We start from the raw sequence: 22,676 nt of genomic DNA, 5'->3' as shown, positions 1-22,676 counted from the left end.
TGTCACAGCTGGTAGATTTGCTGTTGCATTTCCCATCATTGCCACTGGTGGGCATCTCTGCCCATGCAAGGGTCAGTGCAGGAGGATTGCCTTTCCATATGCACACTGGACCTCCCTCCCCATGGACTCTTTGTACAACCCTGGGCTCTCTTTTCATTACATCAGAACAAGGCCTTTTGTCTTTCTCATCTGCCTTGGCAGCATTTTCTGGGGCAGCGTGGCCTGTGGACCTGGCTCCCCTTTTGCCACGCCTGCCCTTCAGCCCCCGATGTAAACCAGTCCCATGAATTCACGCTTCTGCGTGCAGCTCGGGAGTCATGCGGAGTCAAGCTGGAGGCTGGGCTGTGCTCTGCAGGGGGATCTGGGGTGTGAGGAGCATGGCTGGAGGGAATCCAATGAGGATGGCAGGATGGAGAAGGCACTTCAGATCTAGCTGTGGAACCTTGTTGAGAAGGACTGGAGCATGGATTTCCTTTTGTCTCCTGAGACCTGGGTCTGGATCTAGGCCTACTGAGGCTTAACTCAGCAGCGAGTCCTTGAAAAACCAAGGGTCAATGTCATCCGTGATGTAAATCCAAGTGTGTGCAGAGATAGGGGGCTGGGAGGAAGAGTCCGCTTTGGGGCGATGGGCAGATTTGGTGGATCTAAGTCCCCGGGGGCAAGCATCTTTGCCAGTTGTGGTGGGTTCTCTTGGATGGGGTGCAGTTGTCCTGGGTTGTTGTAGTTTTTTGTCTAGCTCTTTGGATCCCACAACTGGCAAAGCTCTGGACCTCGCACCTCTCCACTCCAAATCTTCATTCTTCTTGCAGTGATGAGCCCCTGATTGGTCCCTAGAAGGATGGGAATCTGGAGATGCTGGCTCCTATTCCTCCCTCCACCAACCCTTTCTGGAGTTTTTGGTTGCCTGGGCAAAGCATTATGTGAGGGGCTGGCTCAGAGTGGATGCGGTTGTGGAATGGGGAGAACAAGCCCGCTCAGCGCAGAAATTGTGCATGGAACCGGAGATCTGACAGCAATATTCCAGTGCCGTTCTGCCTGATGGATCCCTCCTCCAGCCCACGTGGAGTATAGTATTGGAAGGACGAGAAGAACTTCCAGCATGGCAAGGGTAAATTTGCTCCCCATCTCTTGGCTGGATGAGGTTTTGAGCTATGGTTTCTTGCACCGACAGTGCCAGTTACTGGGACACCTTTCATGTCTGTCCAAATGGAACAAGATTCAGTGATGACCCAAAAGGTCAGACATCTGCTGAAAACAGAAGTAAATCTACTCTCTGCTCTTTGGCCTGAGGGCAGGTGATGGACACATTGCCAGTAAACAGCTCTGCAAAGGCATCTCGATCCAGACCTGTAACGCCCCCTGCTATTTCAGTCCCAGGCTCCCTCCCCCAGCTCTGGCAATGCCCCTCAGTCCTGACCTCCAACACCCCCTGCAATTCCAGTCCTCTCCCCACACACAGCTCTGCCAAGGCACCTCGCTTCTGACCTGCAGCATCCCCTGCTATTCTAGTTCTGGCTACCACCTCACCCTCTAGCTCTGCCAATGCCCCTCAGACTTGACCTGCAATCCCTCCTGCTATTTCAGCCCTGGACTGTACAACTTGCCTTCAGTGCTGGTTATTCCCAATCCTTAGCTTTTCTTTCTCTCTGCCAGTGCACTGAATGGTGTACTAATATTCTCAAAGGACTCGCAGGATAAATCACTAACTTGCAACGTAAGTGAAGGTTTGATCTCAGGTCCACGTATGAAAAGCTTGTGTTTGGTGCCTAACCTAAGGTACCACTCAGCTCCCAGGGCGGCATGTGTCTTATAGTGGCAGAGAAGAAGAGCAAACAATGGACATAATAGCGAATGAAAAGCTCATTCTCAGCTGCTGTGCGGGGCGGTAGGAAAGCAATGAGCACTGTTATGCGGTCAGTCTGAACTAGGACATCAGATCCAAAAGGTGTGAGACCGAGGAGGTGAGAGGTTGCTGTGAACATGATGTAAAGAAACTCAAAACAAAGCCAAGTGACCCTTGCTTTCCTTGCCCTGCTGCTTGTTGCAGGTGGAATCTGCTCTCAGAATGAAGCTAGCATGGGCCTCCCAGCTGCCTCTAGGTGTCACTGTCTCACTTCCATACCTGGCCAGAGTGACCTGTGGCTGGGGATAAGATGGAATTGGTACACTGAGGCTAGAGCCAGCCTGACATTTTCTGTTTATAGCTCGTGTTTTTCGTTACCAGAGCACACAGCGGGAAATAATCACTTGCGTGGCGCAGAAGGCAGGGCTGTAAAATCAGCAGTTTGCCTTTGAAGGCTGGGTGGGAACAGGCCCATGGGCATTAGGAAGGACTGAAGTGGGGGGTACAATCCGTTACACCCCAGACACAGAGCGAGAAGAAGGGAGCCTTCCTGGCTGGGCATTTAAAGAGGCATTTTTCTTCCACTCTTACCTGCATGTTAGACTTTAGCGCCCTGTCGACAGGGCTGCGCAGGTTTCATTTCCAACCTGTTGGTGAAAGGCCTGGTTTTAAATTCAGTGGAATGTTGTTTAATATAAAGAAATACCTCCCCCCCCCCACCCGGAATAAATCTAATGAGGCCCCTGCTTAGAAATGGAGACTATTATGTCTGGATCCAATTATACTGTTTGGAGAAGGAGGAAAAGCGAGAGAGAGAGATGGGGGAGGCAGGGAGTCCGGGCATGACTCTGCTCAGGGGCAGGAGCTAAGTGGAAGGGAAAGACACACCGTTTTTATTAGCTCTCCTGCCAGCTCATGTGAAGGTCAGCAATAGCTGTGTGTAAACTGAGTAGCTAGTATACCCTGCATGGCTGTATCCAATGTACAGCATCGGCAACTCCCAAGTGTTCAAGAATCCTGAGTCCGATGCCCCAGAACTCATGAGGTTAAAAAAAAAAATCCCATTTGGGGTTTGTTTCTTTGCCTTTGGTTTTTGAGCCTTTCCAGGTCACATCTTGAAGCTTTTTCTCCCAACCAGTAGGGCTAGAACCAAGCTTTCTTTTCTTTTCATGGGAGCTGAAATTCTCCTGTATTCACCTGACTCCAGGAACTGGGGCTTTAAGAAAATAAAGCAATTATTGTAAAATCACAGGAGTTGGCCACATTGGCTAAGGATTACATTCCCTTCCCCATAAATTCATTTGCTCACTTCAGTAACATTTTCCAGGGGAGGCCTATGGAAAGCCAATAAAGCCTCAGGGCTGCTCTAACATATGTTCTCCTTCCCATGAAAGCAGAGAATAGCCGCAGTGCAATATGCATGCCATGCCCCTTCCCTGCCACTGCACTGTCTGCACCTTCCTGGGGAGCTGGGCTAGTGTATTGCTTTTATGCAGCTCTGCAGCACTACACCAACCAGGGGCTCCTTTAGGGGGCTGTGTCCTGGCCCTTTATGTGGCTCCAACAGCGTAACTAAGAATCAGGCCTTATACCTCCAAAGCTCATTTGATGGCTCAACGTAGACCTCCAGCATACTCCACTGATCAATCTTGAGCCCTCAACACGGCTCTGCTGTGGCTTACAGCACCCCTGATATTCCAACACTGCTGGTGCCCATCACTGCCAACCCATAGCCCCCCTCCTTGCTGCTGTTCCAGCTCTAGGCTTCCTGACAGACAGCTGTGCTGATGCCCCTCACTCCTGGCCTACAGCCCTCTCTGCTATTCCAGGACTGGCAGCTGACATTTACAGTGGCGTGTTTATGGCACAAGGTGGACAAACTTTCACCAGGGCTAAGAATGAAACCTGCCAGACTCAATGCATTGAGGACCTGAACTAGAACTGGACCCTAACTCTGCAGGGGTGAAAAGCTGGTGCTCTGCAGCTGCTGAATTTCTGGAATGACTTGATGGAAGATGTACTATTTCCCATCTTTGGATCTGTGCTTAGAAAGACTGCAGAGATGCTGGTCAAAGGAGATATGTCCCTGTGCACCAGAGGGAAGGATCCACGTTCTGCGCAATCTTCCCTAACAGAGCAAACCCCGCAGCCAAACTGGCCAGCATGACCTTGCCGTACAGTTAGCAACAGATGCAATATAGCTGTCAGACCCATTTGAAAACCTGCCGGAGGAGTGAGGTATTTAACGCCTGCACAGTCTGGAAGGAGGACTGGTCAGGGATGAAGGATGTGTGTGAATGTTTCAGTGGGATCTGCTGGAATTGCACAGGGGAAAACTACTTTGGGAGAGAGCTGTGGCCCGATATTGTGGTGGGGAACTCCAGATGGTTCAGCTGGCTGATGGCCAGCCTTGGATCCAGTTTGCACAACAAACCAGAGCTTGGGCTGCTGGGGAATATATTTGGGAACTGGCTGGCTGAAGGGGAGGTTGGGGCAGGGAAAGGAGGTAGTGCTGAGCCCTGGGCAGTGTTCAGTCATGGGGAAAGTGATGGAGGAATTATCCCTAGTTATTCCCTTTTGTGCAAATATTTCCTTTGGTTTCCATTCATGCTATCTGCTTGAGTTTTGCAGTCTTTACTGGTTTTTATTAGAGCCCCAAATAAGCTGCATCAGACCAGTAGTCTTATTGGATAATTACATATCTCCTTACCTTCCAAGTTCCTGCGAATGTAATCACTCTATAAAAGCAGCTGGGTGCTTCAGGATTGCTCATTGAAACAGGCGAGTTTTATTCACTTTTTTTTGGAAACCAGAGGGGAATTTCATGTAATTTTGATGTGAAACAGTTGCACATTCACTCGGCTATGTCTACACTGCAGCTGAGAGGTGTAATTCCCAGGTTAAGTAGACATATTTATGCTAGCTACAGCTAGTCCACAAAAATAGTGGTGTGAATGTGGTGGCCCCGGGCAACAACTTGGGTAAGCTGCCTGCGTATAACCCCATCTGAAATCCTAGGTGCATCCTCTGACAACTAGCTCGAGCCACTTCCTGAGCTGCCATGGTCATACTGTTATTTTTAGCATGCTAGCTCAAGCATAGGTGAAGTAGGTGAAACTCACTAGCTGGCAGCAGGAGTAGACTCTTATCCTCTATGTGAACCAGCCTCTAGAAGGTGACTGGACATACGCTTAGCCAGTGGGTTACCCAACCCTTTGCCTGGCTCTGGTTTAAGCAGTCAGGGCTGAGCTGCAGGATTTGGAAGCAGAGCCAGGTTCCGAACCCCTTGAAAGCGAGAGGGTGTTGAATGCTTTCACCCACTAGTGATATGTGACTGAGAAAGCTCAGGGCATTACTCAGCCAGGCAAGAAGAGAAGCCAGGACTGATGTCCATCAGGGCCCCTTGGGTGCCTGCATTTGAAGCAGGTCAAAGGGGTTTGAGGGAGGGATAGCTCAGTGGTTTGAGCATTGGCCTGCTAAACCCAGGGTTGTGAGCTCAATCCTTGAGGGGGCCATTGAGGGATCTGGGGGAAAAATCTGTCTGGAGATTGGTCCTGCTTTGAGCAGGGGGTTGGACTAGATGACCTCCTGGGGTCCCTTCTAACCCTGATATTCTATAATTCTATGTGAGATATGCTGTGCTCAGTGCTCCAGAAGGTGAGAAGAGCCCCTGTGTGTTCTGGGCGTGGGGAGAGGAGCTGCTCCTTACTCCCAAATCAACTCATCAGTTACAACCAGTGAGCTTGAGCAAGAATGGTTCTATATTCAGTTCCATTGATAATCTGAGCTGCCCACCACAGCTGATTCCTACTGGGAACTCCAGCAGCTCCTGATTCCCTCTGGGGTGAATGGGAGGAGAACCAGGACCTGCATATTAACTGTCCATCTTGCCCCAGCACCCTGGGGAAGGTGGAATCTGCCAGCAGCTCCTGTGGCAGAGAGCTCCAGACATCAGCCACCCTCTAGAAACAGAGTTTGGGTTTGCAGGAAGAGAAAGGGGGGTGCTGCCTTCTGGGCTGTGGTCCAGTTCTTAGCAGTGGGGGACTGCTCAGGGCCCCTCTGCTGTTTGCACAAAAACTGCCAGGTCAGGACTTTCCATGAGCACAGAATCCTCCAGCTTTACTTATTTCTTTTGGAATTTGCTGCTTTTTTATGCATTTCTTTTGGCGAGCTGGACTCTCCCCTCTTCCACCTGCCCCTATCTGGTGCAACCAGGCCACCGACTGCTCAAGGATACAGTGCTGCAAATCCAGTGTCACTTCAGCAGACTCATTCCAGATTCACAGGACAGGGTGTTGGGCTCTCCCTGTGCTGGATCTGGTTTACAAAGAGCCAGTCAGGACCCCCTGTTGACTTTGGAATTAAACAGTAAGATACAGGAAGTCCTGAGCCACCAGGCTGCATTGAAGTCACTGGGGATTGCAGCAAGGAAGGAATACAGGATCAGAGCTTATGTGGAAAAGAGTGTGATCTAGTGGGTTGAACTCAGACTGGGAGTCAGGAATCCTGGGTTCTGTCTGACATTGACTCACTGTAGGGGTTGGAACGTGTCATTTCACTTTGCTGAACCTCAGTTTCCTCTTCTGTCATGGTGGGCCTATCCCATGTGCCTGGCTATCTCCTGGACAAGTTCACGAGCTATGTAAAGGCCAAGGATGGGCTTGGGGAGTTATTGTACCTCTAGAGATCTGGCCATGGGAAAGAAGAGCCTGGTGGTTTCAACCTAGAAGATGAGAAGTAAACTCCCACTGTATTTGTGGGATTTGCTTATCTTGCCTTCCCAGTATGCCTGAACTCAGCCTTAGTTGCAGGCTGTTCCACACTGGGGGATGTAGTAATAAGCAGTAACAAGATCAATTATTTATTACTATTATTTGCATTATAGCAGCACCTAGAAGTCTCAGTCAAGATTTGGACCTCATTGTGCTAGGTGCTGTATATACAAACAGTAAGAGACAGTCCCTGCCCCTAAGAGCTTACAATTTAAATAGAGAAGACAGACAAAAAGCAGGAGGGGAAACCGAGGCACGGGGCAGTGATGTACCTTGCCCATGGTCCCACAGCAGCACACTGGTAGAGCTGGGAACAGAGCAAAGCCCTCCTGAGTCCCAGTCAGGTGCACTATCCACTAGTCCATAACCTGATGCTGGTGGGAAAGGGAGGTCGTCCCAATGAAGTGATTGCAGTCACCAGTGGGAGACTAAACCCCAACAAACCTATTGAGTTGGGGACCAGCGGATGCTTGATGGACACTGAGCTCTGTTGAAAATCTGGCCCTTAATGTGAATAGAGGTTACACATAAACAGGTGACAACATGGGCCTTCCTTGACATATCAGTGCAGCCTGGGACAGGAGGGGCAGAGAGACCTGGAAGTGGAGTGTGACCAAATTTACAAAGATCTCTGTCCTGCCCTTATTTCAATGGGTGGCTGCAAACTGAGAAAAAGACCCTTTTAAGTGGAACATCCTGGGTTCTGTGAGCCTGACGTTGGGACGCACCTGGAGTAACACTATGGAGTCAGTGGGCTTTGTTTTATCCTATGGATTGACAGCACATGATCCACTGAGACGGCCTTCATTTTTTGAGCTGTGTTGCGATTGGTTGTGTTGGTCACATGGTATTTTTCTGTCTCCTAAGTGGATGAGTAAAGCTCTTATAACCAGGAGGAGAGGGTTGAAGAGTCCAATAGGAGGTTGATTCTTGGTCTAGTGTCTGCTGAGAGATGATTTACTGCATGTTTGTGAGCTGGTCTTTTCTTTTAGCAGGAGAGACTAGGCCTGCTCCACCTCCTCTGCAAGCTCTAATAAGGCTAGTCAGTGACAAACATTGCAGCCCTGGAAACAAGCTCTCTGTAGCTGATCAGTGATCCTGAGGACCTGCTAATGTTTCCCAATGTCCCATGCTAGCACAATTCCCCTGTAGTGGCTGCTCCCCTAGAGGATAACAGTTTACTACTGCTGCTAGCTACTGGATTTACTTATCTAGCTCAAATGGCAGAGGTTGGTGTTGAAGGCAGGGAGTTGAAACCCTGCTGATGGCCTCTGTGGAAGGCTGTTGCCTAGCTCTTCAGAGAGTGGAAACATTAACCCTTCTGTGACTGTCACCATAAGAGCTAAGACAGATTTATTGCATGGTACAACATTTCATTACCTCTCATGTTTTTAATATGCAGGATTTTTATTATATTGTAAGGATACTTCAGACTGAAGTGATGAAACTCATTTTGATGTGATCACTGACTACAAATATACTGCTTTATATGTGCAGAGCAATGTTATCGAGTGACTAGAGCAACTGACTGGGAGCAAGGATGTCAGGCTTCTATTCCCCTCTCTGCTCCTAATTTGCTATGTGACGTTGCTTGAGTTGCCTCATGGTATGGTGACTCAGTTTCCCCACCTGGCTAACAGGGTTGTAAGGACCAATCTACTAGCGCTATGAGAGGTAGTGAACTCTGGGAACCTGGCCACAGGAGAAATGAGGCTGTGACACCAACTTAGTCTCTTGTGAGCTAGGCATGACAGACAGTTTCTGCTCAAGAGAATCCCAGGCCTGAAATAGCAGGTGAGCTGCAGAGCTGAACTGGGGTCATAGAATCATAGAAGATTAGGGTTGGAAGGGACCTCAGGAGGTCATCTATTCCAACCCCCTGCTCAAAGCAGGACCAGTCCCCAACTAAATCATCTCAGCCAGGGCTTTGTCAAGCCGGGCCTTAAAAACCTCTTAAGGATGGAGATTCTACCACCTCCCAAGGTAACCCATTCCAGTGCTTCACCACCCTCCTAGTGAAATAGTGTTTCCTAATATCCAACCGAGACCTCTCCCACTGCAACTTAAGACCATTGCTTCTTGTTCTGTCTTCTGCCACCACTGAGAACAGCTGAGCTCCATCCTCTTTGGAACTCCCCTTCAGGTAGTTGAAGGCTGCTATCAAATCCCCCCTCACTCTTCTCTTCTGAAGACTAAATAACCCCAGTTCCCTCAGCCTCTCCTCGTAAGTCATGTGCCCCAGCCACCTGATCATTTTTGTTGCCCTCCACTGGACTCTCTCTAATTTGTCCACATCCTTTCTGTAGCGGGGGGCCCAAAACTGGACGCAATACTCCAGATGTGGCCTCACCAGTGCTGAATAGAGGGGAATAATCACTTCCCTCAATCTGCTGGCAATGCTCCTACTAATGCAGCCCAATATGCCGCTAGCCTTCTTGGCAACCAGGGCACACTGCTGACTCATATCCAGCTTCTCATCCTCTGTAATCCCCAGGTCCTTTTCTGCAGAACTGCTACTTAGCTAGTCGGTCCCCAGCCTGTAGCAGTGCATGGGATTCTTCCATCCTAAGTGCAGGATTCTGCACTTGTTCTTGTTGAACCTCATCAGATTTCTTTTGGCCCAATTCTCCAATTTGTCTAGGTCACTCTGGACCCTATCCCTAACCTCCAGCATATCTACCTCTCCCCCTAGCTTAGTGTCATCCGCGAACTTGCTGAGGGTGCAATCCATCCCATCATCCATTAATGAAGATGTTGAACAAAACGGGTCCCAGGGACTGACCCCGGTGGCACTCCGCTTGATACCGGCTTCCAACTAGACATGGAGCTGTTGATCACTACCCATTGAGCCCGACGATCTAGCCAGCTTTCTATCCACCTTATAGTCCATTCATCCAATCCATACTTTTTTAACTTGCTGGGAAGAATACTGTGGGAGACCATATCAAAAGCTTTGCTAAAGTCAAGGAATAACACGTCCACTGCTTTCCCCATATCCACAGAGCTAGTTATCTCATCATAGAAGGCAATCAGGTTGGTCAGGCATAATTTCCCCGTGGTGAATCCATGTTGACTGTTCCTGATCACCTTCCTCTCCTCCAAGTGTTTCAACATGGATTCCTTGGCCCAGTTCTGGTACAGCTGAGGGTGTAGGAGAGTAGCACCGAGCGGGGTGGGGAACCCAGGGCTGATGTATGAGGAGTCGGGGAGGGATTGCATGTTAGGATCCCATTGAATTGCCAGAGCTGTGTGGGGTGTGTGTGCGGACGTGGCTGGTGGAGTAGTAGGAACTATGGGTCAGGATCATGTTGCATCAGCAGGACTGGGAGAAGGGACCTAGGTGTAGCAGGATGCTGGCTGGGTGGGGGGCTATTTGTCGGTATCAGGGGCTGTCAAAGGGCAGTGCATTGCGTCTCGTCCCTGCCACGTGGCTATCATCACTCACCACGCTCTGGCCTTTCTTTCCTTCCCCTCCCCTGCCCCTTGTCCAGAGAAGATCCTCCATTCCCTGGCATCCGGCCAAGATCCTCATGGTTGGCGTACCCCAGTGGACTGTGTCCGGGCCAATGAGCTGTGCGCTGCCGAGTCGAGCTGCAGCTCTCGTTACCGCACGCTGCGCCAGTGCCTGGCTGGCCGGGACAGGAATACCATGCTGGCCAACAAGGAGTGCCAGGCGGCTCTCGAGGTGCTGCAGGAGAGCCCGCTCTACGACTGCCGCTGCAAGCGGGGCATGAAGAAGGAGCTGCAGTGCCTTCAGATCTATTGGAGTATACACCTCGGGCTGACGGAGGGTAAGTGTCCTGCGTGTGGCGGATCTGGTCCATCAGGAGGGGGGTGCCCCATATGCAGCTGTTCTGATGGATTAGCCCCATCGGAGCAGTGTGAGGGTGGGTCTGATCCCACGGGCAAGTGGTAAAGGGGCCCTTCTGCACCATTATGCGATGTTCCAGTCTGTTTGGTCAGGAGTAGCTGGGGGCTATTCTGGTTCCTTGGGAGAAGTGGTTCTGATCCACTCGGTATGGCTGGAGGGGTGGTTCCGGCCCATTGGATTGTTGGTAGGTGGGTGGGTTCTGATTTGCTAGCTCAGCAGTAGTGTGTGTGGCTGGGTATGGGTGGAGAGGGAACAGTTCTGATCCACTAGCTGCTCTGATCCACTCTGGCTAGGCCAGGAGCCCCATGTGGCTAGTCCTGGGAGCTGGTGAAGCAGGTGTGAGTTAGGAGATGTGTTCAGAGCCTGACTGTCTCTCGTTGCCATTTACACCTGTGCAAAGTGGAAGTAAAACATTCCCGCTGGTGTCCTGATTTGGAGCAATTCACACCTGTTCTGCACATGTGGGATAATGGCTGACACAAGTGCCAGGCAGCGAAGAATCAGATTTTTCATTAGTGTAGTTGGGAGGAGGGTTTACTACGGGAATGGCAGAGGGGGCCAGCTGGTCTGGAGTGAAGAGTGTTAGTGGAGCAGTGTGTGTGTGGGGAGTCCAGGACTGGAACAGCAGAGGGTGTTGCAGGAAAGGACTGAGGGGCACTTGCAGAGCTGGTGCGGGGTCCAGGACTGGAATAGCAGGGGGTGTTCTGCAGGAAAGGACTGAGGGGCATTAGTGGAATTATGTGGGGAACGTTCAAGTTCATTCTGTGCCTTATTCTGTAGCATGGGCTGGTGTGAGCCTGGGTAGAGCTGGAGGGGTATCAGCAGGGCTGTCTTGGACTGGCATGTCTCAGCTTTTAACCCCAAGGTTTCAGTGTTTAGATCCCAGGTAGATCTCTCCCCTCGTTCATTATCAAACAGAAGCCAAATTGATGGGTGGGGATGGGGAAGAAAGAACCAAACTCTCCCCTTCCCCTCCAGGCTCTTCCTCCTTTTCTCCACTCTCCTCCTCTAGATTCTTTCTCACCATTCCCCTTTCCCAGACTCTCTTCCTCTAGACTCAGGCACATCCCAACCCTGCCTTGGGAATTTGCTAGACTTGGAGAGCCCATGAGGCTTCCTAGTGCCTGCAGACACCCTCACTGCCATCGCCAACGACAGGGGCTGAGAGCTTGGAGAGCTGCACCAATGCAGAGGGCAGTCCCGGAGCCCGGCAGCTCTCTTAGCTCTGTCACTGCTTCCCTCTCCATGTTAAACAGCTGATTAGTATTCTGGAAGGAGCATCCTCACAAGAACCAGACTGGGCTGGAACAGGGGTTGATGGGGGTGAGATGAATGTGGGGTTGGGCTCTTCTCTGGTGCGGCTGCCTTTTCATAGCCAAGCTGCGAATGCCTGGCTGATCCCAGGCAGCCTCACCCCGGAAGGGGCCGCGCACACTGGAGCAGATTGGGCTGTAATGAGAAGACACGTCGGGGCATCGAGACAGGTCACGAAGAGGGGAGCCCATCGCGCAGGCAGCGGGGAGTTAATTTCCAGTTTGCGTTAGTGGGGTCAGAGGGCCAGGTCTCCAGTTGGTGCCTTTGCGTGGGCTGTTTGCCTGCTCCCCTCTCAGAGCAGGCTCCGGGCTGTCAATCTAGTCTTGGTGTATCTATATGAGTGTCCCCCAGGCCTTGCTTGCAGGGCATTTCCCTCCCCTGCACTGTATTGGCTCCTGCCTGTCTGTGTCCAGTGGATGCCCTGGCTTGCCAGGTGGGAACGGCACTTCATCCCCTTGCTCGCTGTCTCTGGGAATTTGCATCTTCCAGGCAGGGTGGGCTCGTGGCTGGCGAAGCAGACTCCCTGCTGTCTTCTGCTCTGTTCCAGCCTGGATTATGGCAACTGCACTGGAGTTAGTGGAGTTGCTTCAGACTTACGTTGGCATCAGTGAGGGCAAACTGTGACCCTGGCTCCTGTTCTTGGCTCTGCCACTGATTCACTGAGTGACCTTGGGCAAGTTCCTTCCCCTTCTCTGTAAAGTGTCTTGAGATCCTCGGGTGCAAGAGGCTATATAAGTGGAGAAAGGATTGTTCTAACAGTGATATGTGCCAGTACTGCTGGGTGGTGTTGGACCTGCCTAGCTGTGTGCCACAGTTTCTCCTTTAGCTCAAGCAGCTGGGGCCTGTGCTCAGGGAGCAAGAGGCCTGGGGTTGGATCCCCGTTCTAGACAAGAAGCTTTCAGTGGTCCTGTATCTGTTACAATATGATTCCAGCCTCAGCCCCTGTGCGTGCAGAACCCCTGCTACAGTTCAGGATGGGACTGATCGTCTGCTCTCCATGCCTCAGTTTCCCCAAAAAGAAGAGTGAGGAAGGGGACTAGAACTCAGGAGTTCCTGGTGCCCAAGATATTGCTTTGGCCATTAGGCTTGGCTGACTCTTTACGGACTTTTGATGCTGCGTGCATGCCATAGAGGGGCATGTGCCAGGAACAGGCTGTAGGCTGTACTAAAGCCCCACATGCAGTCTGTCAGCTGCCCTAAGTCCAGGAGAAAACCAGGCACCTCCTTAATACTGGTCATTCTCTGGCAAGGGTGGGGGTTGAGTGAGAGCAGTGGGAAGGACATGAGGGAATCTCGGAGCTGGCTGTTTCCATAAATGAACTGCCTCGAGATGCACCAGAGGCAGCTGTGATTGCAGGCCAGTGAGGGTGTAAATCAGAGAGGGGAGCAGTGCAGGTAATTGAAATTGGATTTTGCCAGTGCTGGGCCGGTTTGTTTATTGGAGAGAGGATTATCTACTCTCTCCTCCTCATCAAAGGGAAGGGGAGGAAGCTGTCTCTTCCCATCCCCCACATCAGCAAGTCAGGGGCCCTCCCCTCCCCTCGCTATCACATCGCAATCAGTGGCTCGACTGACTGGCTGTGCTAGGGTGTGGAATTGGGGACCCCCCCAGACCTGAGGGGCTGGGAGAGCTGGCTGGAATTTGGTGTATGGTGGGCAGGTGCTGGCAAGCTTCCTTCACGCAGCTTTGCCCATGCCCCTCAATCCTGAGTCTGTAGCCGCTCTGGTCATTTCCATCCTGGGTCTGCATAGAGCAGGGGCTGCCAGTCATTTCTGAGTATCCCCCAGTTGGTTGCTCTGTGATATGTGAAAAAGTATCACTGGTGACTAGAACGAGCCTGAGTCTGCCTCAATCCCAGCTGCCACGACGCTGCTCTTTGTAGCAAGCAAATTTCCTCCCTCCCATTTCCCTTGCACCTGGGCTGCCCCCTGGATGATCTTTTCCAGACAGAGGTACATCATCCATCCTTGCTGTCCCGCAACAACGAGCCAGTCAAGACATGTCCAGCCCTATCCGTAGTGAGCGCTGTAGCTTTTCCTTAATACGTTTGCCCATGATGCTGATTGCAGACCATTGAATGCCTGGGAATGCTCCAAGTACCCACAGATGAAATGGCAGATGTTGCTTCCTTGTAACAGAGAGGTGAAAAGTGGGTGTATGTGTACTGGGGTGTCTTCCATGCAGAAAGCCGGTGCTAGAGAGCGAGGATGTTCTAGTGGCCAGCAGGACCGGTAAGGTAGCATGTAGGGAACTCAGAAGAGCCCTGGGGAAATAATAATTGCCACTTACAAAGGATGTTGGATCTGCAAGTGTTTTACAAAGGGTGGGGGGTATCACTATCCCATTTTAAAGATGGGTGGGGAAATGGAATCAGAGAACATTAAATGACTTCCCCAGGGTTACACAGCAAGTCAGTGGCAGAGCTAGGACTAGCCCACAGGTCTCCTGACTCCTAGTCAGATGCATCAGCCGCTGGACCAGGCTGCCTCATTAAAGATTCAGAGCCAGATTTTTCAAAAAGCTCTGTACCCGAAGCTCCTGCTTGGGCACCTGAATGGAGTGACCAGCAGATTCAACATACAGAAGGTCCCATAAAAAACCCAGCCCTTATTTAGGTGCCTCAGTGGGAACTGAGCTCAGCTGAAAGCCTGGGCCTGATTGTGGGGTGGAGGGAGGAAAAATTGGGGGAAGGAAGGATAAAGCAGAGAGAGCTGAACAGGAGAGAGAGGATGAAAGGAGGTCGGGGGGAGAGAGGGTCATAGGAGTGCATCCTGCAAGTGAAAAAAATTCATTTCTTTTCCTCATGTAATTAAAAGCCAAGGGAGTGTGGCAGGGAATGAAAGGGGAATAGTTCCTCTTTCTAACCATGCAGCGCAACCAAAACCATAACACTCCTCTTCCTTACACGGGACTCTCCTCCAGAGGTGGCTCCCCAGCGGCTCTAGGCTGGAGGTAGAATAGAATGCGGCCTACCCACAAAGTGGCATCTGTTCAACTATCACTGTGATTTTTAAACTAGTTTAGTTCAATCAGTGAAACTCCGTGTGTGGACGCTCTTCAATTGGGTTAAACTGGGCTTATGTTGTTTTAGTGTGTTGGTAAAGGTACAGGGGTAAGCTCAACCACTAGAACCAGCTTTTAAACTGGAATAAGTGTGTCCACCCAGAGGTTTGCAGTCATTTAAAGTGTTGTAAGTCTGTGTGCAGTTGACATTGGGACCAGATTTCCAAAAGCACTCAGCACCCAAACGTGCTGAAAATCTGGCCCTGATTATGAGTGTTGAGTACCTCTGAAAACTTTGGCTCCTGGTGACTCCCTTAGACCTTCACCCACGCTTGGTTAAAACACACTTTTTTCTGATGTTAAATTGCAAGTGAAGATGAGGCAAGTTGTAGTTTTAACACATGTCAGCTGGTGGAGGTAAACCCTAGCCTCTAGGTCAGCTCCGCTGCTGGATGGCATAAAAGCCAGGCTGGAATCTCTACTTAATGGTGATTTGCCCCACAGCACCGTGCATTCAGCAATTTCAAAGGGCTTTGCACTCATGAATGAATTTAGCCTAACAACACCTTCAGGAGGGAGGGAAGAATACTAGCCCCATTTCACAGAGCAGAAAACTGAGGGACCAAAAGAGACTAAGGCACAGAAGGGGAAAAAAGGGTGTGTTCTTACCATGTATTGGAAGGCAGGCTGTAGCTTTCACATAGGTTAGCAGGGTGAGATGGTGACTCTGGCCAGGATGCTAGGTTTACTTCAACCTGTTAACTCATGTGAGAGCTGCATGGCTTTGCCTTCAGTCAGATTTTACCTTGTGTTACCACATATTAGCTAATGGGGTAAGAACACACCTTTTCCTCTTGTGATGACAAGGCCAAAGGGCCCAAATTCATGCACAGAGTAGTGGGGAAGCCAGGAATAGAACCCAGAATGACTCCTGACTCCACTTCTGTGGTCTAACCAGTAGGTAACAGACCATCTGTAGAAGGTTGTGCTGATGCCCAGCATGGATGGGTATTGGCAGAGCTGTGTGAGGAACCCAGGACCAGAATAGCAGGGAGCTGCTGCAGGACCATCCAAAGCCATCATACAAAATCCCATCTTGTTTCAGAGATCTCACTTTGCAGGTAGACTCACTGTAGTGCAGCAGACCTCTGGGCAACATGGTCCAGTATCCCATCTCCTCCCATAACTAGATCTCTCCCCAACCTATCACACTGGATCAGAGTGGTCTATCTAGCCAGTATCCTGTCTCTGGCACTGCCAATATGTGATGCTTTAGAGAGGTTCAATTCTCCCACAATGCATCTCGCCAATAGACTGTTCTCCACTCACCTTTCCAAGTGAGCAAGTTTTGCAGTGTCCTGGTGCATGGCAGCTTAGTCCCCAGCATTAAGCCTGGTTGGTTTCACCCCAGTGCCTTTCCCAGAGGTTAATTGCTTCTCAGCCAGCTTAGGGGAAGTTCGATGCCCTTTTAATACTGGGTAATTTTCCTAGCGAGCAGCAAGGTTCAGCCAGTGTTTAATTATTTATTGCATTGGCAAAGCAATATAGAGAGAGGTTAGTGTTTCCTAAACACACTTTAATAAAGGTGCCATTTGTCATCAGAGCATTAGCAAACCCAGCACGGTGAATGTGTTGGCACGATTTAAACGAGGGACTCTTACAGGATGAGCGTAAGTGTTTCCTTTTCTTTTAATGGCCTTTCAGTTTTACCAGCCTGTGGTAACAGGCCAAAATAACACATGAGGAGGGTGAGGTTGTTGTTGTTGTTGTTGTTGTTCTCAATATTCATTTGTAGTACTGTAGCAGAGGCATCAACCAAGATAGTCAGAGAGAGCCTCTGCTCTAAAACTCTCACAGTCTAGCTAGGGCTAAGGTGACCAGATGTCCCTATTTTATAGGGACAGTCCCGATTGTTGGGTCTTTTTCTTATATAGGCTCATATTACCCCCCATCCCCTGTCCCGATTTTTGACATTTGCTGTCTGGTCACCCTAGCTAGGGCAGACATGGGAAGAGAAGGCACAGAGAGAAGCGGCTCCTCCATGGACACAAAGCAGGGTCTGGGGCAGAGCCAGGAATAGCATTTAGGTCTCCTGAGTCCCCAGTCCAGTGCTCTATGCACTAGACAACGTTGCCTCCTAGTAGCTTGCCTTGTCTCTAAGGAAAAGGATAAATGGACACAAATCAGATATTAGGAATGGCAATATACAAAAACCTGTAGGAGAACACTTCAACCTCCCTGGCCACACAATAGCAGATCTTAAGGTGGCCATCCTACAGCAAAAAAACTTCAGGACCAGACTTCAAAGAGAAACTGCTGAGCTTCAGTTCATCTGCAAATTTGACACCATCAGCTCAGGATTAAACAAAGACTGTGAATGGCTTGCCAACTACAGAACCAGTTTCTCCTCCCTTGGTTTTCACACCTCTACTGCTAGAACAAGGCCTCATCCTCCCTGATTGAACTAACCTCGTTATCTCTAGCTTGCTTCTTGCTTGCATATATATACCTGCCCCTGGAAATCTCCACTACTTGCATCCGAAGAAGTGGGTATTCACCCACGAAAGCTCATGCTGCAAAACGTCTGTTAGTCTATAAGGTGCCACAGGATTCTTTGCTGCTTTTACAGATCCAGACTAACACGGCTACCCCTCTGATACTTGACGCCTTTTCTCTGTGTTCTTCCTGGTCTTCTCCTTTCCAGCCTGGAGGCTGGAATTCCTTTCTCTCACATCACTGAGGCTCCTCTCAGTGTGCTTTGATCACCTCCAGGAGGTCAGTCCGTGGTCTCTAATTCCAGCAGGCGCCTTCTGGTTTCTCTTGTGGGCCTGCAGTGCTGCTGCCCCCTCCCAAAAGGCGATTGGTATCTTCTTCCTGCTGCTAGGTACCCAATCGTGGGACTCCTCACAAGGCACATTCAGTGGGCAGGGCAGGTGTCCATTGCCGAAAGGAGCTGGTCACCATGGGAACAGCTTGGAACTGGGGCCGGCGGGTCTGTGCTGTGTAATGTGTACTCCGGGTGGCTTCGGCCGGGTTGGTCCCTGGGCAGTGGAGGTGAGGTAGGTGGACAGAGAGTGAGGCCATGGGACAGCTTGTGAGAGACTGACTGTACCATGTCTGAGCTGAGGTGACTTGGGCTCAGTTGAGATGGGGAGGTCTGGAGTGTCCAGCGTGACCATGACACAATCTGGGGGCTTGTGTTTCAGCTCACGGCGCAATAGCTGTGCTGTTGTCGCTCGTGCTGACTAAGCACGAGTTACTTCTCTAGCCCCTTCATGCCATGAAGACACCTGGCCGGGGGAAGTGGACTGAGACCCACCAATTCATTTCTCAGAGGCCACCAAATGGCGGTGAAAGCTATTGGAGCCTCTCTCTCTCCTCTTGCTGATCTCTCCACTACCCGGGTCCCATCCCAGTCTTGCTTCTGCTCTGCAGCAGGAAAGGAGGGTGGCTCAATCCCAGCATCCCAACAACCAATTTTGCCTCATGATCCTTTTGAAGGATTTCCTGTAGTGAAATGCATTTATAACCATCCACGGAGGAGCTGCTGGAAGGGGAGCCGGCCCTGCCTGATTGCTTCCTCCCCATTAATCGGCCTTTTTTCCAGCAGAAGGTTTTGAGTGGCTTCTTAATTATGGGGGACAAAAGGAGCCTTGCTCAGGCTAATAATATCCTGAATGATCCAGAAGAGCCTAGAAAAGTGGGCGTGGGCCACAGTCTGTTAGGAGGCTTGTACATCTTTTTAAAAACAGAAGTTTCCTGTCTCCTCCTGCTCTGGCTGAGCATCCTCCCTGTCAAGGGAACTAACTGATGGGTCACTGTGTGAGATCTCTGTTCATTCACAGAATAGGTGCATCACCTGTGGGCCAGAGCAAGCTCCCTCCATGTTCCCCTTCACTCAAGAGAGAGAGAGAGAGATCCCCCTACCCCCAGGAGTGAGAGGGCAACCGAGTCTAAGATAGGACAATTAGCATGATGAGTGTTCTTGTGGAGGCAAGGTCTGGCTGTTGGAGAGATGGTCTCATGGTTAAGGCTCTGGACTAGGACTCTGGAAGTTTGGGTTCTGTTTCCGGTTCTGCCACTGACTCCCTGTGTGACTTGGGCAAGCCACTTTGTTTCCCTGTGCCTTATCCCCACCCTGCAGATGGGAACAGATTCTGTTTTGTCTTACCTAGTGACATTTAAGCTCTCTGGGGAAGGAGGTATCTTTTACTTTCTATTTGTACAGCACCCAGGGCAATGGAGCCCTGAGCTTGATGTGGGATTGTAAATACTATCATACCAATAATTTAAAACACTAGGAACGAAATTGAATCCCACTCAAGTTACATCACATAAATCTCATGGGAGTATTTGCTTTTGATCGCTATGGACCTAGGTTGGATTTGAATCCATGACCTGGTGGTAAAGGCCTATATCCCAGCACTTGTCTTATGAGGAGAAGGCCCCCTTTTTTGTGCATGTAGCCTTACTCCAGATCAGCTTGCAAATTTGAATTTGAAGAGAGAGAGAAAGAAAAAGCAGATCCGAGAGTGTGGATGTTGGTGTGTGTTGATGTTAGGGAGCAAGCAGAGAACCCCATATTGGGACTCCTGTGTTCTGATTTTGGCTCTCTCTTTGAGAACAGTGGGCAAATCACTTGAACTATCTGGGCAAAATCAGCTCTGGCACAAGAGGATGGAACTTTCATTGATTTCAAAGAGTTGCAGCTGCTCAGATCAGGGCTGATTTGAATCCTCCATGCCTTACTTCACCATCTGTATGGTCTACCAAAACTGACAGATTGTGAGGTTTGTTTTGGTAAAAAAATAATGTGAAAAATCTCAATGTTTGTGTTTTGCTTTGAAGTGATTGTTTCAAAATTCTTTATTTTAGTATCAAAGCAGTTTAAGGATGGTAAAGGCAAAACTCAAATGTTTCAAAATCAAGCTGTGTTTTGATTTGCTCAAAGTTTTGGTTCAGCTCAAAACAAACATTTTGGAATCACCAGTGAACCGAAAAGAGTCAGTTCTTTTCACATCTGTACACCTGAAACCAGGCAGAAGGTGGAATTTGGAGGTCCCCTGTTACTCCTGACACCCACTTGTCATCCCAACCCCATGGCTTGGTTTGCTGTAGAGTTGCCCGTCCATACCCATCCCTTCATGCTTCACTTCCCCCTCTGTATGCTCTGCCAAATCATGTTGTGTTCTCATGCCAGTGGCTGGCCCACCTCGAGGATAAGAGCCTGTTATTGCTGCTAGTTAATAGTGACTCCTTTAGCTCAAGTGGTTGAGGCTTGTGCTTTGCCACTGGAGGTGGTGGAGTCAGTCCCTGCTGACTGCATGTGGTGTGGGTAATGTAGAATAGAGATGAATAATACATACTTTCCTGGCAAGGAGTGGGGAGGATGAATTCAGCGGTGATCGCCAAGTGCTTGGAGATCCTCATGATTATTTCTTGGGTCTGTTGTGACGGGTGCAAGCCAATGACCACAGTGAAAAGTAACTAGCTGTAATTTGTGTTACAGCTGAGATCAGGGCCCTATTGTGGCAGGGGCTGCGCATACATAGGGTGACCAGATGTCCCATTTTCATAGGGACAGTCCTGTTTTTTGGGACTTTTTCTTATATAGGTGCCTATTACCCCCTGTCCTGTTTTTTTCACAGTTGCTGTCTGGTCACCCTACACATACACATAGCAAGAGACAGTCCCTGCCTCGGGAGCTTACAGTCCAAACAGCCGAAGGAAGGATGATCATCCCTGCTTTGCCGACATGGAGAGATTAAAGCCCATATTCTTAAAGATATTTAGGCACCTAACTCTCCTTGATTGCAATGGGAGTTAGGCAGCTAAACATCTTTAAGAATCTGATCTTCAGTGTCTTGCTCCAGGTCACACAAGGAGTCTGTGGCCAAGCCAGGGATTGAACCCAGCTCCCCAGAGTTCTGGTACTGTGCCTTATCTGCAAGGCACCCTCCCACTCTAGCACCACACCTCCTAGTACCGGTTTGGGCAGACAGGACCAGATTCTCCTCTCAGCTACGCCGGCGTCACGGCCCCCCGTAGACAATGGTCTATACTGATGTAACCCAGAGCAGGCTCTGGGCCTGCCTGCTGGGTTTGGAAATAGGCCGCTCTGTTTAATCATCTATCCCTTTCCTGGAGAATCCCCTTTGCTGATCAGCAGAGAGCTAGCTTGGAAGGGAGCCCGCCCCAGCCCAGCCTCCACCTCCAGGGAGCCAGTGCAGGCAGTGTGGTTAGACCCAGTGTCCTCCTTGGTTTATGGGACCATGTGTGGCGTGGCAGTTCATCTGCTCCTAATCCCTCCACTGCAACCCCAGCTCACTTATCAGGAAGGTGGGCACTTCAGCATCTGCCAACCCTTCCTCCAGGCAGGAAATGTCTTCGGACAGGCCCTCTCCAAAAGGCTTGGCTCTCTCCCAATCCACAGAGATGTGCCAGAAGCTCACTGAAAGCATGGCTAGGTACAATGGAAACTGATGCACGAGGCTGTTGGTCAGTCTTCTGCTGGGAGCTCGGAGTGGCCTTCCATTGATTTTTTTTTCTCTCTCTCTAGCAAGAGCCCCTGCACAATGGGAGCGTTCAGGGTCCAGGACTGATATTAATGGTCCTTTCATGAATCTCTCCTTAAGAAGGACAAATGCTCTCATGGCCCATACGGCTTGTTGTCCCATTCTTGACTTTGCTGACGGCTGCTCTTTGGGGGTGCAGTTTGGTTTAGGAATTTGTGTGCACAGGTGTGTGTGCGTGCAAGAGAGATCATCACCTGGAGCTAATTTTTGTATCTCTCCTGAAGATGCTTGAAGGCAATTTAGTAATGGGCTTGTTGCCCTGGAGAGCAATTCTCCAAAATCTGACCCTGTTAAAGTCAATGGGAGTGCTCCCAAGCTTTGGCACTTAGTGTGGTGCTTTATGTATACTGGTCATACTGACGGCTTCACTCAGTTCCATGGAGATGTGAAGCAATCCTGGAGAAAAGCCACAAGCTCTTGAGCTCTCTGCATACCAGTGCTCCAAGGGTTAATATGCCATGGTCTTTGGCAGAGTTATGGTCCCTGGGTGGGGTTTTTAGCAAGGGGCTATTGCATTCTGTTGAGCCTGTTTGGGGTCTGTAGATTTGGGTTATTAAACCCCAGGGAAGGTCTTGGAAGCAAAACATTTGAAATTATAATAAAATATTCACCCAAATTCTTCCCCCCTCCCCGCAAATATACACCTTTCTGCCATGTGGGAAAGTGTTTGTGAGAAGATGGACTTGGAGTCAAGAGACTTGGGTTCTGTTCTGAGCTCTGCTACAAGATGACTTTGCTGCATTCACACACACACACACACACACACACACACACACACACACACACACACACACACACACACACACACACACACACACACACACACACACACACACACCCTCTCTGTGCCTCAATTTCCCCATCTGTACAATGAGGATGACAACAGATTTATAGCAGGTCTCTGTAGGTAAATTCATTAATGTTTGGCAGGAGCTATGAGATGATGGTGCTGAATGCTGTATAATTATCTAGATAGGGACCCAGTGATACTAGGAACTGTAGGGAGCTGCTTATCAATACAATGCCTTTTCTTTCCCCCCCAAAATCGGCCATGATTCTAACAAAGGCTAAGCCCTGAACTAGAGCTGTTCAGGGGTGAGGGGAGAATTTTGACATGTTGAAATAACTTTCTGTTCTGAATCAGAAGGTACTGTCAAAATACTGACAGTTTTTGCAAAGCAGGGGTAAAAAATCCCCCAAAGTTTTGAATCTGGGAAAACGTCAACATTTTTGATCGACATGCCAAAATGAGATATTTTGAACTGAAAAAAAAATTCATTTAATTTTGAAGTGTCCA

The 22,676-nt window shown here is 49.8% G+C and overlaps 1 protein-coding gene across 2 annotated transcripts in view; it reads left to right on the top strand.

Moving 5' to 3' along the window:
• Positions 1-22,676, top strand: part of GFRA2 (GDNF family receptor alpha 2) — a 102,100-nt gene that overhangs the window by 4,954 nt on the left and 74,470 nt on the right. For both annotated transcript variants that reach the window (XM_045007799.1, XM_045007798.1), the window contains exon 2: positions 10,107-10,406. In XM_045007799.1, the coding sequence (XP_044863734.1) occupies positions 10,107-10,406 (300 nt within the window). The remainder of the gene's footprint in view (positions 1-10,106; positions 10,407-22,676) is intronic.

The sequence above is a fragment of the Mauremys mutica genome, chromosome 2, assembly GCF_020497125.1.
Source record: "Mauremys mutica isolate MM-2020 ecotype Southern chromosome 2, ASM2049712v1, whole genome shotgun sequence".
NCBI lineage: Eukaryota > Metazoa > Chordata > Testudines > Geoemydidae > Mauremys > Mauremys mutica.
This window is presented reverse-complemented; position numbering and strand designations above follow the sequence as displayed.